Source organism: Hemicordylus capensis, chromosome 1, assembly GCF_027244095.1.
Source record: "Hemicordylus capensis ecotype Gifberg chromosome 1, rHemCap1.1.pri, whole genome shotgun sequence".
Lineage (NCBI taxonomy): Eukaryota > Metazoa > Chordata > Lepidosauria > Squamata > Cordylidae > Hemicordylus > Hemicordylus capensis.
The window spans coordinates 196412409-196425329 of NC_069657.1; the positions used below are offsets into that span (position 1 = coordinate 196412409).

The 12921-nt window shown below is 45.6% G+C and overlaps 1 protein-coding gene across 3 annotated transcripts in view; it reads right to left on the reverse strand.

Moving 5' to 3' along the window:
* Positions 1-12921, reverse strand: part of TLK1 (tousled like kinase 1) — a 132881-nt gene that overhangs the window by 18018 nt on the left and 101942 nt on the right. For all 3 annotated transcript variants that reach the window (XM_053269560.1, XM_053269550.1, XM_053269569.1), the window contains 3 exons: positions 3465-3556; positions 3258-3347; positions 1162-1331 (listed from right to left, as the gene is read on the reverse strand). In XM_053269560.1, coding sequence (XP_053125535.1) covers positions 1162-1331; positions 3258-3347; positions 3465-3556 — 352 coding nt within the window. The remainder of the gene's footprint in view (positions 1-1161; positions 1332-3257; positions 3348-3464; positions 3557-12921) is intronic.

The window sequence follows — 12921 nt, forward strand, 5'->3', positions numbered from 1 at the left end:
TTTTTTAATACTGCTGCTTTTGGTATTGTAGCAATGCTATTTCATTACCTAAGCTAAACTCCAGTTTCTGAAGCAGTTTTAGTAGACCTTTCATTGGACTAAATTAAAATGTTAAGAAACATCCAAGTAACAAGCACCTCAAAAAGTGGATGAAAGAAACATGCAACAGGATTTTCTCCCACTAGTGGTGTCGATTCAAACTGGCCGGGTTCAACCAGTTCAAATTGAAATCGGACCGGCCTCCCCAAAAGGGAGCCAGTCAGAGCTCGAACCAAACCGGTCCAGGTTCCAATTGAATCGGTTCAGGAGACTATGCTTGTAAAGGGAAATCCAATAAGGATTGATTTTTACAAGCAAAGAGGCTCCCTAACTCTACAGGGGTTGAAAAGGCAGGGCGGGGGCCAGGTGAGAGGACACCTTACCAGCAGCTCCCTCAGGACCCTCCCCGGCGCTCCGTCCCCACAGCAGTGCAGGCCGGCAGGGGCCCAGTTCTGGCCTCCGCACATGTAAGGAGAACATAAGCACAGTGACAGGAAGGTGCCCTCCCCCCGCCGCCTGCCCTTTCAACCCCTTTAGAGTTAGGGATCCCCTTTGCTTGTAAAGGTGAATCCTTACTGGAGTCCCCTTTACAAGAATAGCCACCCGAACTGGGCTGAATCGGTTTGACTACATGAAACGAACCGCCAACCGGTTCTAATGAACCAGTTCGCGGACCGGTGGTTTGGTTCAAATTCAGTTTGAATTCAAACCAAACCACCCAGAACAGTTTCGTGCACACCCCTAACTCCCAGTTGCTTAACAATAGCATCAACAATAAGACTCCACTCACAGAGCTGAAACAAAGTATATAATGAGCAATGGGCCTAAGTGGCAAATGAAGCCTGAGGAAGATTGGGGGAAGGGGGTGCGTGTGGAATCAGAGGATAATTTTTATATGAACAGTATGAGAGTTCTAGCACCGACACGGGGCGGGGAGTCCAGCACTGAATATGTGTTCAGAGGTATCCCATTCCTTAAGTCTATGTCTTCCTCCCAAGACACTGTTCTGCACATGGTTTGGGTTGTCGGATCTCTGGATTCTGCAAGCCTGAAGCCTCACCCCTGCTGAGAGATGACATAGCATGGCTGATGTGTCAATGTTTTTCTACAGTTCCAACTTACCTGGTTTAAGATCATAGTGTATTATAGGTGGCTTAATCTCATTGAGATATCGCAGTGCATTTACTATTTGCATTACAATTGATCTAGCTTCTTTCTCTGTCATTAATTTATGTTGCTTGAGATAAAAATCCAAGTCATTGCCTTCACAATATTCTAATACTGTACAAAACCTAGAAAAGAAAGAAAATTAAGGGAAAGTTAGATTAGAAAAACAAAGACCATCTAATATACAAGAAAAATATAAGCATTAATTTGATACAATATTTCATTGCATTATAGGTTTCACTGAAACAAAAATGGGGACAAAACAGTATTTGAAAGCTTCACAGCCATGCCTTCACTGTCGGCGTGTGGAGCCAAGCCCCGCCCCCCCGATGATTTTGTGAAGTGGCCAGAAACCCATGGGAGAAGGGGGTCCTTCAGCTATCCAGGGCCCAAAGCATGAAGGGCTTTAAAGATCAAAACCAGCATCTTGAATTGGACCTGGAAACAAATGGGGTAGCTAGTGCAGCTCTTTCAAAATGGGTCTAATATGATCCCAGCAGGCAGCTCCGGATAAAATCCTAGCTGCTGCATTTTGCACTAGCTGCAATTTCCAAATATTCTTCAAGGGCAGACCCATGTAGAGCGCAGTACAATAATCCAGCCGTGACGTGACTAGGGTGTGGGTAACTGTGGCCAGACCTGCCTTCTGGAGAAAGACGCAGCTGGCACACTAGCTGAAGCTGTACAAAAGCACCTCTGGCCATCGCATCCACCTCAGCATCCAAAGAGCAGAGCCAGGTCCAGCAGTACTCCCAAGCTGGACACTTGCTCTTTCAAGGGGAACCGGTCAAATCCCTTCATTGGCCCTCCTACTGACCAACAGCACCTCTATTTTGCTAGGATTCAGTCTCAGTTTACTAGCCTACATCCAACCCATCACTGCCTCCAGCCTCCAATACAGGTCATCCACTGCCTCCCTAGGGTCAGATAAGGAGAAATAGAACTGAGTGTCATCTACATACTGCTGACAACTCAGTCCAAGTCCCTGGATGACCTCTCCCAGTAGCTTCACGTAGATGTTGAACAGCATGGGGGACAAAACTGAACCCTGCGGGACCCTACAAGCCAATGGCCAAGGAGCCGAGCAGTAGTCTCCCAGCATCACCTTCTGGACCCTTCCCCCAAGAAATGACTGAAGCCACTCCAGAGCAGAGCTTCCAATCCTCATACTCAAGAGGCGATCCAGAAGGATATCATAGTCAATGGTGTCCAGCAGAACCAACACAGATGCACTCCCCCTGTGAAGCTCCCAGCATAGGTCACCTACTAGGGTGACCAAGGCAGTTTCAGTCCCTTCCCAGGATGGAAGGCAGACTGAAAGGGATTTAGATAATCTGTATCATCCAAGACCCTCAGCAGCTGACACCACACGATCTATCACCTTGCCCAACAAGGGAAGGATAGAAACAGGTCTGTAATTGTTCAGGTTGGAGGGATCAAGGGAGGACTTTTAAAAAATAGTAGTCTCATCACTGCCTCCTTGAGGCACGATGGCATCTTGCCCTCCCTTAATGAAGCATTGATAATAGCCTCCAACCACCTGCCCATACCCTCCCTGGAAGACTGTATTACCCATGATGATGGGTAATGGCCTAGAGCGCATGATGTTGTCCACACATTGCCCAGGATCTTGTCCACATCCTCAGCTTGCACCAACTGAAAAGAATCCAACACAATAGGACCAGACGGTACCCAAGGCACACCTGCCAGAACTCCCAAAATCCCGGCATCCAAATCAGCACGGATGTGAACGACTTTATCTGCAAAGTGGCATGCAAACTAGTCACAGCGGGCTATAGATGATTCCTCCCCTATTACACAGGGGGATATGTGAAGCAATAACTTTGCTACACAAAAAAGTTCTGCTGGCCTATACTGAGCAGATGCAATGGAGACGGGGGGAGGGATTTCTTCGCCACCCCCACAACCACAGAGTAGTCCCGAAAATGGCTTCTAGCCCGTGTTTGGCTGTCTGCGCACCAAGCTGCTGCTGCTGCTGAATGTCTCTTAATGCTTTGTGCATACATGCACACAAACACACACACACTTACGTATCTGTATCCAGGGAGAAGTAGTCATAGAGCTTTACTATCCTGGGATGATCCAGCTCTTTGTGTATTCTATACTCTCTGCAGGCATGCCTAAAGAAGAAAGTAAGTAATCATGAACACCATAATACTGCATTGACTTTCCACTAGGAACAAGGATGTTTTAAAAAAGGAAAAAACAAAAACAAAAAACAAAAACACCCAACTTACTTATGGTAGTTTTCTTTCTTCTCATCTCTCCAGCTTTTGTTGAGCTGGTGTATCTTCACAGCAGCATATCTTTGTTCATAGAGATCAAAAGCCTGTAAGACCCATTGGATGAAGATAGTAACAATAGATTTTGATGGGGGAAAGTCAATGCTTCAAAACATTTTTCAAACAAGTATACAGATTTATCATTGCTACCCTTTATTTTGAGATATATATCACTGTATTTATTAATACAGGGCACAGAAAGTTAAATACCACCTGAGACACAAAATGTATTATATTAAAAGGTACAGGTTCCCCTCATTATCTGTGGTTCCAGCAACCGTGGTGGGGTCCTAGAGACCTGGTTTCCATATCAATTTCAAATTTTATTTATGGTCTTTGACCAAAAAAACAGGTTGCATACCTGTAACAGATGATCTGGAGGTGATCCATTGTATTCATAAGTATTGGGGGTTCTGCAGCTGCGCAGGGACCTCAAGCACCGATTAGCTAGCTCCTCGTTCTGCCCTCAACTGCCGCGCACGTGACCGTGCTTCCGTAATCCCAAGCAGTTGGGGCGTGTTTTATTCAGTTTCTTGTGGACCGCTGTTAGTTTAGGCGATCCCTTGAGAGTCCATAAGTTCTCATTGAGTTCTCATCCTGCCTCAGATATTGTGCGGAGGTTCGAGTGGGTTTTATGAATACAACGGATCACCTCCAGATCATCTGTTACAGGTATGCAACCTGTTTATCTGGATTGTGATCCGTTGCATTCATAATGCCACCGAGCTCATTCAAGGCAGGACATGCTTTAAGACTCCCCGCCCAAATTCTCCTTCCTTTGTCTCAGATCTATTGCATAATGTCGTATAAATGGCTGGTCCGAAGACCAAGTTGCCATCCTACAGGTTTCTGCCATCGAAATTCCTGCCAGGTTTGCTGCCCAAGATGCATATGTCCTAGTGGCATGTGCTGTAATGGGCACCAGCGGTGTTTCCCGCTGTTCAGTATAAGCCAGTTTTATTGTCTGAACTATCCACTGGGACACAGTCTTTGTCTGGAAACAGGACAGCCTTTAGACTTTCCTTTATATAATACGAACAGCTACTTTGTGGTACATATGCATTTTGTCACTGCTAAGTAGTATAAAAGTGTTCTCTGAACATCCAATGAATGCATGGATCTTTCCAGCTGAGTTTCTGGATGTTGAAAAAAGGTAGGCAGTACTATATCTACATTAATATGAAATTCTGTCATCACCTTAGGTCAGAACTGTGGATCCAGGCACATAGCTACCTTATGTGGGAATATTTATGTATAAGGCTGATTTGCCCTAAGGGCAGCAAGTTCACTGACCCTCCTCGCCGAAGTGATAGCGATTTAAAAAACAGACTTCAATGTCTTTAGCCTCAGGGAAGCAGTTGCCAAAGGCTCAAATGGCTGTTGTAACAAAGCCCGCAGTACCAACGTCAAATCCCACTGTTGCTGTGGTTCCCGCAGCGGTGGAAACAAATTGTTTAGTCCTTTAATAAACTTTTTGGTTTCTGGATGGGAGAATACAGTAGCACCTTCTCAGCCCTTGTGCTCCGAGGAAATCGCAGCCAAATGCACCTTTAAAGATGCATTTGCCAGGCCTGCCATCTTCAGCATTGTCATATATAGCAGCACATGCCTGACTGTTGTCCTCTTTGGGAAAAATCTGTGGCATTTCGCAAAGATCTTAAACCTCTTCCATTTGCTACAATAATAAACTTTTTGGTTTCTGGATGGGAGAATACAGTAGCACCTTCTCAGCCCTTGTGCTCCGAGGAAATCGCAGCCAAATGCACCTTTAAAGATGCATTTGCCAGGCCTGCCATCTTCAGCATTGTCATATATAGCAGCACATGCCTGACTGTTGTCCTCTTTGGGAAAAATCTGTGGCATTTCGCAAAGATCTTAAACCTCTTCCATTTGCTACAATAATTCAGGTGCGTGGATGGTTTCCTATTATTTAATAATATCGTTCTCAGTAACCCATGCGCCATGCTGTCGATTTCAAGAGTTCTAGTTGTGGGTGCAGTACTGCCCTGTGGCTCTGCGTCAGTAAAGCAGGGTGATTTGGAAACTTGTGATAAACTCCCTGTGATAGTCTCAGTATTGCTGCGAACCACTGTTGTCTGGGCCACCAAGGTGTCACCAAGATGCCCTCGTGGCATCCCAGAGCATTTGTGTGACCACTCGAGTTTATCAGTGGTTGTGGCAGAAACAGGCAGAACAGGACTCCAGTCCACTCTATCTGAAAAGCATCTCTGAGAGAATCCTTGCTGAGTCCTGCATGCAAGCAATATCTCCAACACTTTTTGTTCACAGCAGTCACAAACAGATCGATACCTGGCCAACCCCAGTAGTTTAACACATCTATCAGATAGTCTATGCCTAACTCCCAATCTTGTCGCTGGTTGGTCAACAACGCCCAACTGAGGCTGTCTGCTTGCACATTGTCCTCCCCCTTTATATGTAATACTATTGGGGTTATGCCCCGAGCAATGCAGCAGACCCAGATCTGTTGACTCAGTAGGCACAGCGAGTGCAACACTGTTCCTCCTTGTTTGTTCAGGTAAGCTATTGCTGTGGTATTGTCAAGGTGGATCTGCACCACCCTCCCCCGTAGTAGCGGCAGGAACGCTTGCATTGCTAAAAATACAGCCAGGAGTTCGAGATAATTTATGTGTTTCTTCCGATAGTGGCCGGCCCATTGCCCCTGCACTTGATGTTGTTGGCAATGCGCACCTCAGCCCCACAAGGAGGCATCCATTGTCAGTGTCCGCGTGGGGGTCAGCGGACAGAAAGGCATGCCCATTCAAAAATTGCAATACACTGTCCACCAGCCCAACAAGTTCAACAACTGACTTAGTAGCGTATCTTCCACTGACTGTCATGATTCGGGTGGAAGTTCCTCAGGAACCACAACTGAAGCGTTTGCATGTGAAGCCGAGTATGGCAAACTGTAGCATTGAAAGATGCCATGAGGTCCAGTAGCCTCTGCACTGCCTCTGCTGGTTGCGTTTACTTCTCTTGAAATAGATTTACCATGTCCTTGATCTGCACATACCCGGCTTCCGGCAGGTAGGCTCGCTTTTCCTGCATATCCAGCCCTACACCTATGTAACTCACCCGTCTCTGTGGATCTAGCCTGGACTTCTTCAAGTTGACCCTGATGCCCAAATCCTCCAGGAGACAGAGCACAAACCGGATCTGTGAAAGTAACTCTTCACTTTCGCACCCAACCAGGAGCCAGTTGTCCAAATAAGAATAAATTATTGTGCCCTCTGTTCTTAAGTATGCTATGACCACAGCCATTACTTTGGTGAACACTCGGGGTGCTGTGGATAGCCCGAATGGCAAAACCACATATTGGTACGGTGAATCGTAGGTATCTGCGGTGTTGCTCACGTATCTCTACATGGAAATATGAGTCCTTCAGGTCCAGGGTTACTGCCCATTCCTCCCTTACTAAGAGGTGTAATATTCGCTGGAGCGTAATCATTCTGAACTTCCTGGTGTCTACGTAACAATTGAGTTCTCTTAAGTCCATAATCGCTCTTATGCCCCCATCCTTTTTGGGGATTTGAAAATATCAGGAATAAAATCCCCTCATTCTGTCCATCCACCCCACTTGCACAATTGCTTGTTTCTCCAGCAACACTTGCACTTCGTCCAGCAGAACTTGAGTTGGTCAGGTGAACTTCACACCCTGAAAGGGTGGCAAAACCTTGAACTCAATTGCATAACCAGACTGTATAATCTTCAAGACACACTGATCTGATGTTATGCTGTGCCATGCTTGAGCACGGCTTGCCAGTCTGATGGAAATGCTGGCAATCACAAGACTGGTGATGTGGGTCTTGGGTACTGAAGCTTGTGTTACTGTATGCTGTCGAAGTGGATGGATCCGCACATCAAAGAGACTGTTTTGCTTGGTCCTTGTTTTGTTTGTGCCTTCTCTGACACTGAGTATAGGGTTTGTTACATTGGAAAGGCTTATATTGTCTCCTGTAATCTCGTCTCTCCTGTCTGTATGTCGAGCAACCTTGCTGTCTTCCATACGACCGGCTACATGACGCCTGGTTCCCTGCGCCTGCAGCAACCATGAAAGTTTTTGCAGTGAACTTTGACTGCTTCCATGATTACATGGTCGTATCAGTGGTTTCAGCAAAGAGCCCTTTGCCATCAAACGGTAAGTGCTCCACTCTGTCCTGCATATCCTGCTGCAAATTCGTGGAATGGAGCCAAGCATGGCGGCGCAGTGTGATAGCCGTAGTCATAGCCCTTGACTTTGTCTCAGCTGCATGCTTAAATGTGCTTAGTAGATGCCTGGTCACCACTGTGGCTTTCTCATAAGTTTGTTTGAAATTATCCTGACACTCCTTTGGCAACATAGTTGCAGAATCTTGAAAAAGAACATCCCAAAGGTGATGCCTGAACCTTGCATGTATCCCACACCCCAACTGCCTGGGATAATGGAAGCACGATCGCGTGCGCGGCAGTTGAGGGCAGAACGAAAAGCTAGCTAATTGGTCCGTGAGGTCCCTGCGCAGGCGCAGAACCCCCAATACTTATGAATGCAACGGATCACGATCCAGACCACCTGGTTTCCATATATGCGGATCAGGAGTGTAGCAAGGTTCCTGGTGGCTGGGGGACAAAGTTCAGCAGGGGGCCTCTATCACATGTGCAAAGCATGCATGCCCCAGTGCCCCAAGCCACGCCCCCTGCATCTGACATAAGACACAAGGGGCGGGGCAACCTAACCCACCCAAGCCCGCCCCTCCCCATTTCTTGAACTCACTGTTCAGTTGAAAGTTCAGTTTCCCCCCCTTCCCTCCACTGGATCTAAGTTTCAGCTCCAAAAGCCTGTCTGGGCGGGCTGCACGAGGCGCTTGGCTCCCTCCTGGCCTGCCCCTGAATTCCCACCAAGACTCCCTTTGCTTTCACCCCTGCAGCGATCCTTCTCAGGTGGCTTGCTCACGCCAACCTGTGCCAAGCGCTGCCAGTGCCTCCATTCAAGTCTCTTTCACCTTGCCTGCCCTTGCTACCTCTTTCTTTTCCTCCCAGCTGAAGCAATCTAACTATCTGGAGCAAGGATCTGCTTGCCCCCCTCTTGGATTTTAAAAAGCGCTGGTCGCAACCTCCTCCCAGCAGCCTGGCTGCCTCTGAGGCTCTTTTCCTCCCTCCAGTGGGTCTTCTTCACTCAACCCACAGCTCCTCTGATGTTGCCACAGGATCCCTCCCCACAGGCCCCATGAATGAATGAATAAATGACCTGAGTGAAAGCCACGTGAATGACTATATCAATCAGTGACTCAGAAGCCAGTGGCAACATCCAAGAAGAAAAGGAAACACATGGGGGCTGCTGTCGTCCTCTGCCAGGGGCAGAGGCAGATCGGGCCAGGCAGCCCCTCCTCCAGCAGCTCCTGCATAGCAGCTAGGGGAGTGGGGCAGTGGTGAGGGGCAGTCCACTGGGAGGAGGAAGTGCAGGGGGAGGAGAAAGGAATCCCCAGCAACTTCTTCTCTTCCAGTCACACAGGCACAAAGTGCCACGCGCCCCAGCTTCAGGGCACCAGCGCCCAGTACAGAAAGGGCAGAAGCAGAGCACACCCCGAACCTTGTGGGCTCCCTGGCCCTCCGGGCCTGGGGACATTTGATCCCTTTTGTCCAATGGACACTATGCCCATGCTGTGGATACAAAAATAGGCAATTTTCACCTATGCATGGTTTCAGGGCCACCAGAAATGACTTCCAATGTAATTTCTGGTCTGGAGGCAGTGCAGAGCCATTTTGTGGTTCTTAAAAAAAAAAAAAAAAAGTCCCATGATTTTTTGCTAAAGTTGGAGGAATTGGGTGTTTTGAGGTGCACTGCTGGAGACCTGGATAGCAAGGTAGAGCACTTTATCTTATTTATGCTCTGCCCCCCATTTTTTGTCTTTTTTGTCCATGTAGGAACTTAACTCCTAAATTCACACAGAAGTAAGGTTTTTTTATTCGTGGTTTTCATATTCATACCTATTGGTGAGAATGGAACCCCCACAAATAATGAGAGGCACCTGTATTTAACAAATTTACAATCCAATGGTTAAAATATATTATCTACTATTATCAATGGTCTCAGAAAAATCAAATTATTTGTCTGGTACATTCCCAATCATACAAATATAGAATACTGCTTATACCACTAGCCAGCAAGTTTTATACAATTTGCCTTTGGGACCACTCAGACAAGCACCCCCCACCCCCATCACCTCCATGCATAATAAAACAGGATGAAGTTGCCAGCTTGTATGCTTCCTATGCACTCCTCTCTCCATGTAGTAATCAAATAGCCCAAACTGGATGGTCTCCAATACGTTTTTTACACCTGGCTTTTAGTTCGCATCTCCTCTGGAATGGAGGTGTGCATTCACATATTGGCCAAATTTACCCCAAAGACCCTGCGAGCCATCAGGAAACACTGAACACACGCTTTGGGTTTTTCATCACGTGAGAGTGTAGCCCGATTTATATCCAGGGTAAAAAAAATAAATCCACTTTTTGTGTCAGTTTGGGGGGGCAACTTCGAACTCGTAGTAAAGCCTGCTATCTGAGATAGGTCCAAATTGTTTGAACACAGGAGGGTGGTTGTTTTTTGTTTTTGTTTTAATTGGGTTGCTCCAGGCTGCCAATCCAGGAAGCATTCACCATCACACTTACAACAGTCATCTCTTCAGATAAATGCTGGAACCGTGATCAGCACAAGAGGAGGAATGATTGGTGCACTAGAGAGCGGGACTTCTGCACTCACTTTTGACAGCTGTACTAGCATATAGCTTTTAACATCTTTAAATAATGTCTGTATGTTTTGCATACAGTCACTTATAATTCTGGATATCAAAATTTAGTTAACATCCTACATTCAAATCACCATGGTATCTTCTGGCTTGGGCATTCACTTCTAACATATAGTGAAGACAACAAGTGAATGGGTAGAGCTTGAGAGTCCAAGGCCTGTTCCATATCTCACCAAGTAAAAGGCACAGATGGGTGGGAAACATAGTAGTGTCTGAAGAGCTCCACTGGTCTGGAATTGGAAACCATGGCTTCCCACTATGTAAGTGAGCCTCTGCTAGCGATAAGCTTCCTCTCCCATTCTCTCATGCATGAGCAAAGAAGAGGAAAAGCTTTCACTTTCACTTTGAAATAACCTCAGTTCCACAAATTAAAAATATTAACTTGAAGAACTGAGGAGTGTCCTACAGTCAGGGAAACTAGCATCTTGAAATCTTGGTTTGATCTTGATTTGTTCCCTAACTTTAGCTTTCTGTATCACAAAAATTGTCATTTGTTGCTTATTTGTGTTTTAAGTTATTTTTAACTACTGTTTTTCTTAGTTTTTGTCTTCCATTATTGTATACTGCCTTGAGGCCATTGGCAAAACGGGATAGAAATATATCCATTATATATCTTAGGCCTGACACCTAATTTAAAGAATTATCAACACTAACCAACTGATTATATCTGCATATGATTAAACATTTATATCTGAAGCAAAAGGCACAGGGTTTTTAGATAATATACGCAGGTCACAGCAGGCAATCTTAGAAAATGTATTTCCGCTTCTCTCTTGTGTGTAAAGGAGTATTTCTTCTAAGATGGTCCTTTCCATCTACAGTTTTGTTTTTTAAAGTTCTTGTATTAAGTCCAACAGTTTTTCAAAAATCTGATGCCTGAATTGGGACACTTGTTCTAAGTGAAAGGGTTTAAGATGACAAACTAAATGTTGTAGCTCTATATGCACATTTATATTACATACGCCACCTTTAGGGAGATAGGTGCTGGTGATTAATGAGCCAGTGAAGTTTACTATGATTTCTGAAATCAACTGCATTTTTCATTGATACAATTTGACCATAGCAGCAGTGGCAACAGGAGCTGGTGGACTGAGGAGAAGGCTGAACAACATCTGCCCCAGTACCCACCATTGCCACCTCCACCTTTCAGAGGTGCAGAGCCAGAAGTCACAACAGTTGCAAATCAGCCTGATACCCGCACATAGACTAAAAACATCTGTCTGAGTATAAGTCTAATAGTTTACTTGGGAAGAGAAGGCTAGTTCCTTGTGGACACTGCTGCTGATCTGGTGAAAGAGAAACACAAGGTAAACTGGGAAGAGGGATTTGTGCATCAATCCCCCACCCACCCTGGGTTTTGAACAGCCATTGCACATTTGTTACACATAAGTATGTCTGAAGGGCTTGGTCTGTAATGATGTCATCCACCCTGATTCAAGATGGTGGACACATGTGAGGTGCAAGTGGGAACCGATTTGGACCAAATTTAGTACAGTTATAGGGACACATAGCGACACCTCAAACGCATAGTTTGTGATGTCATCCATCCCAATTCAAGATGGCAGATGCATGAACATTTGAGGCACAAGTGGGCTACCTTGTGAACTGCCTAACCTACATTTGGACCAAATTTAGTCCAGTTGTAGGGATAGTGAAAGTATCTTAGTTCTTACTAGAACAACTTGTTTGAGTATAAAATTTTTAAGATTTGAGCCAAACTGGATTCCACAGTTATTACAGAGTCTAATATGGTAATGTCCAGCAACGGCTCTTGTATGGCTAGACTGGACCCCTTCCAGTTTGTGACTCCTGATGACGTGGACAAGCTGCATGGAGAAGTTTGCCTTACCACCTGCTCTCTTGACCCTACATGGCTTATACAATCTAGCAGGAAAGTTTCATTTATTTATTTATTTATTGTTAAATGTATATACCACCTTTCATTAAAATAATCCCAAGGCAGTTTACAGCAAAATTTAAAAACAAGATGGTAAAAAAGACACAATTAAAATATTAAGGGAAAATATTAAACAAATCTGATTAAAAATTGAAAACAAAAGCATAAAAGCAATGCAGAGTAAAAAGAGCAGCAGCAGAGAATCAAATAAATGCCTAGGCAAAAAACCAAGATTTTACACTCTTTCTAAAAGCTGTGATGAAGACCGAGGAACGAATAGCCACCGGGAGAGCATTCCAGAGTCTGGGGGCAGCAACAGAGAATGCCCTGTCCTGCGTGCATGACAACCGAGCCTCCCTCACTGTCGGCACCCGGAGCAGAGCCCCCTCAGATGACCTGGACAAGTTATTGGAGAGGGTCTTGTTAGTATCTCCAGTGCCTCTCTGAGGAAGGGGAGGATGCCTCCTTGTCTCAATTAGGCAATTGTTAGACCACTTTTGAAGAAACCTGCACTGGATCCCTCAGAGCTAGGCAATTATAGGCCTGTCTCCAATCTTCCATGGTTGGGCAAGGTGAATGAGAGGGCGTTGGCTTCTCAACTCCTGTCAGTCTTGGAAGCAGCAGATTATCTGGATCCATTTCAAACTGGCTTTTTGGCGGGCTATGGGGTGGAGACTATCTTGGTTGGCCTAATAGGTGCTCTCCAATTAGG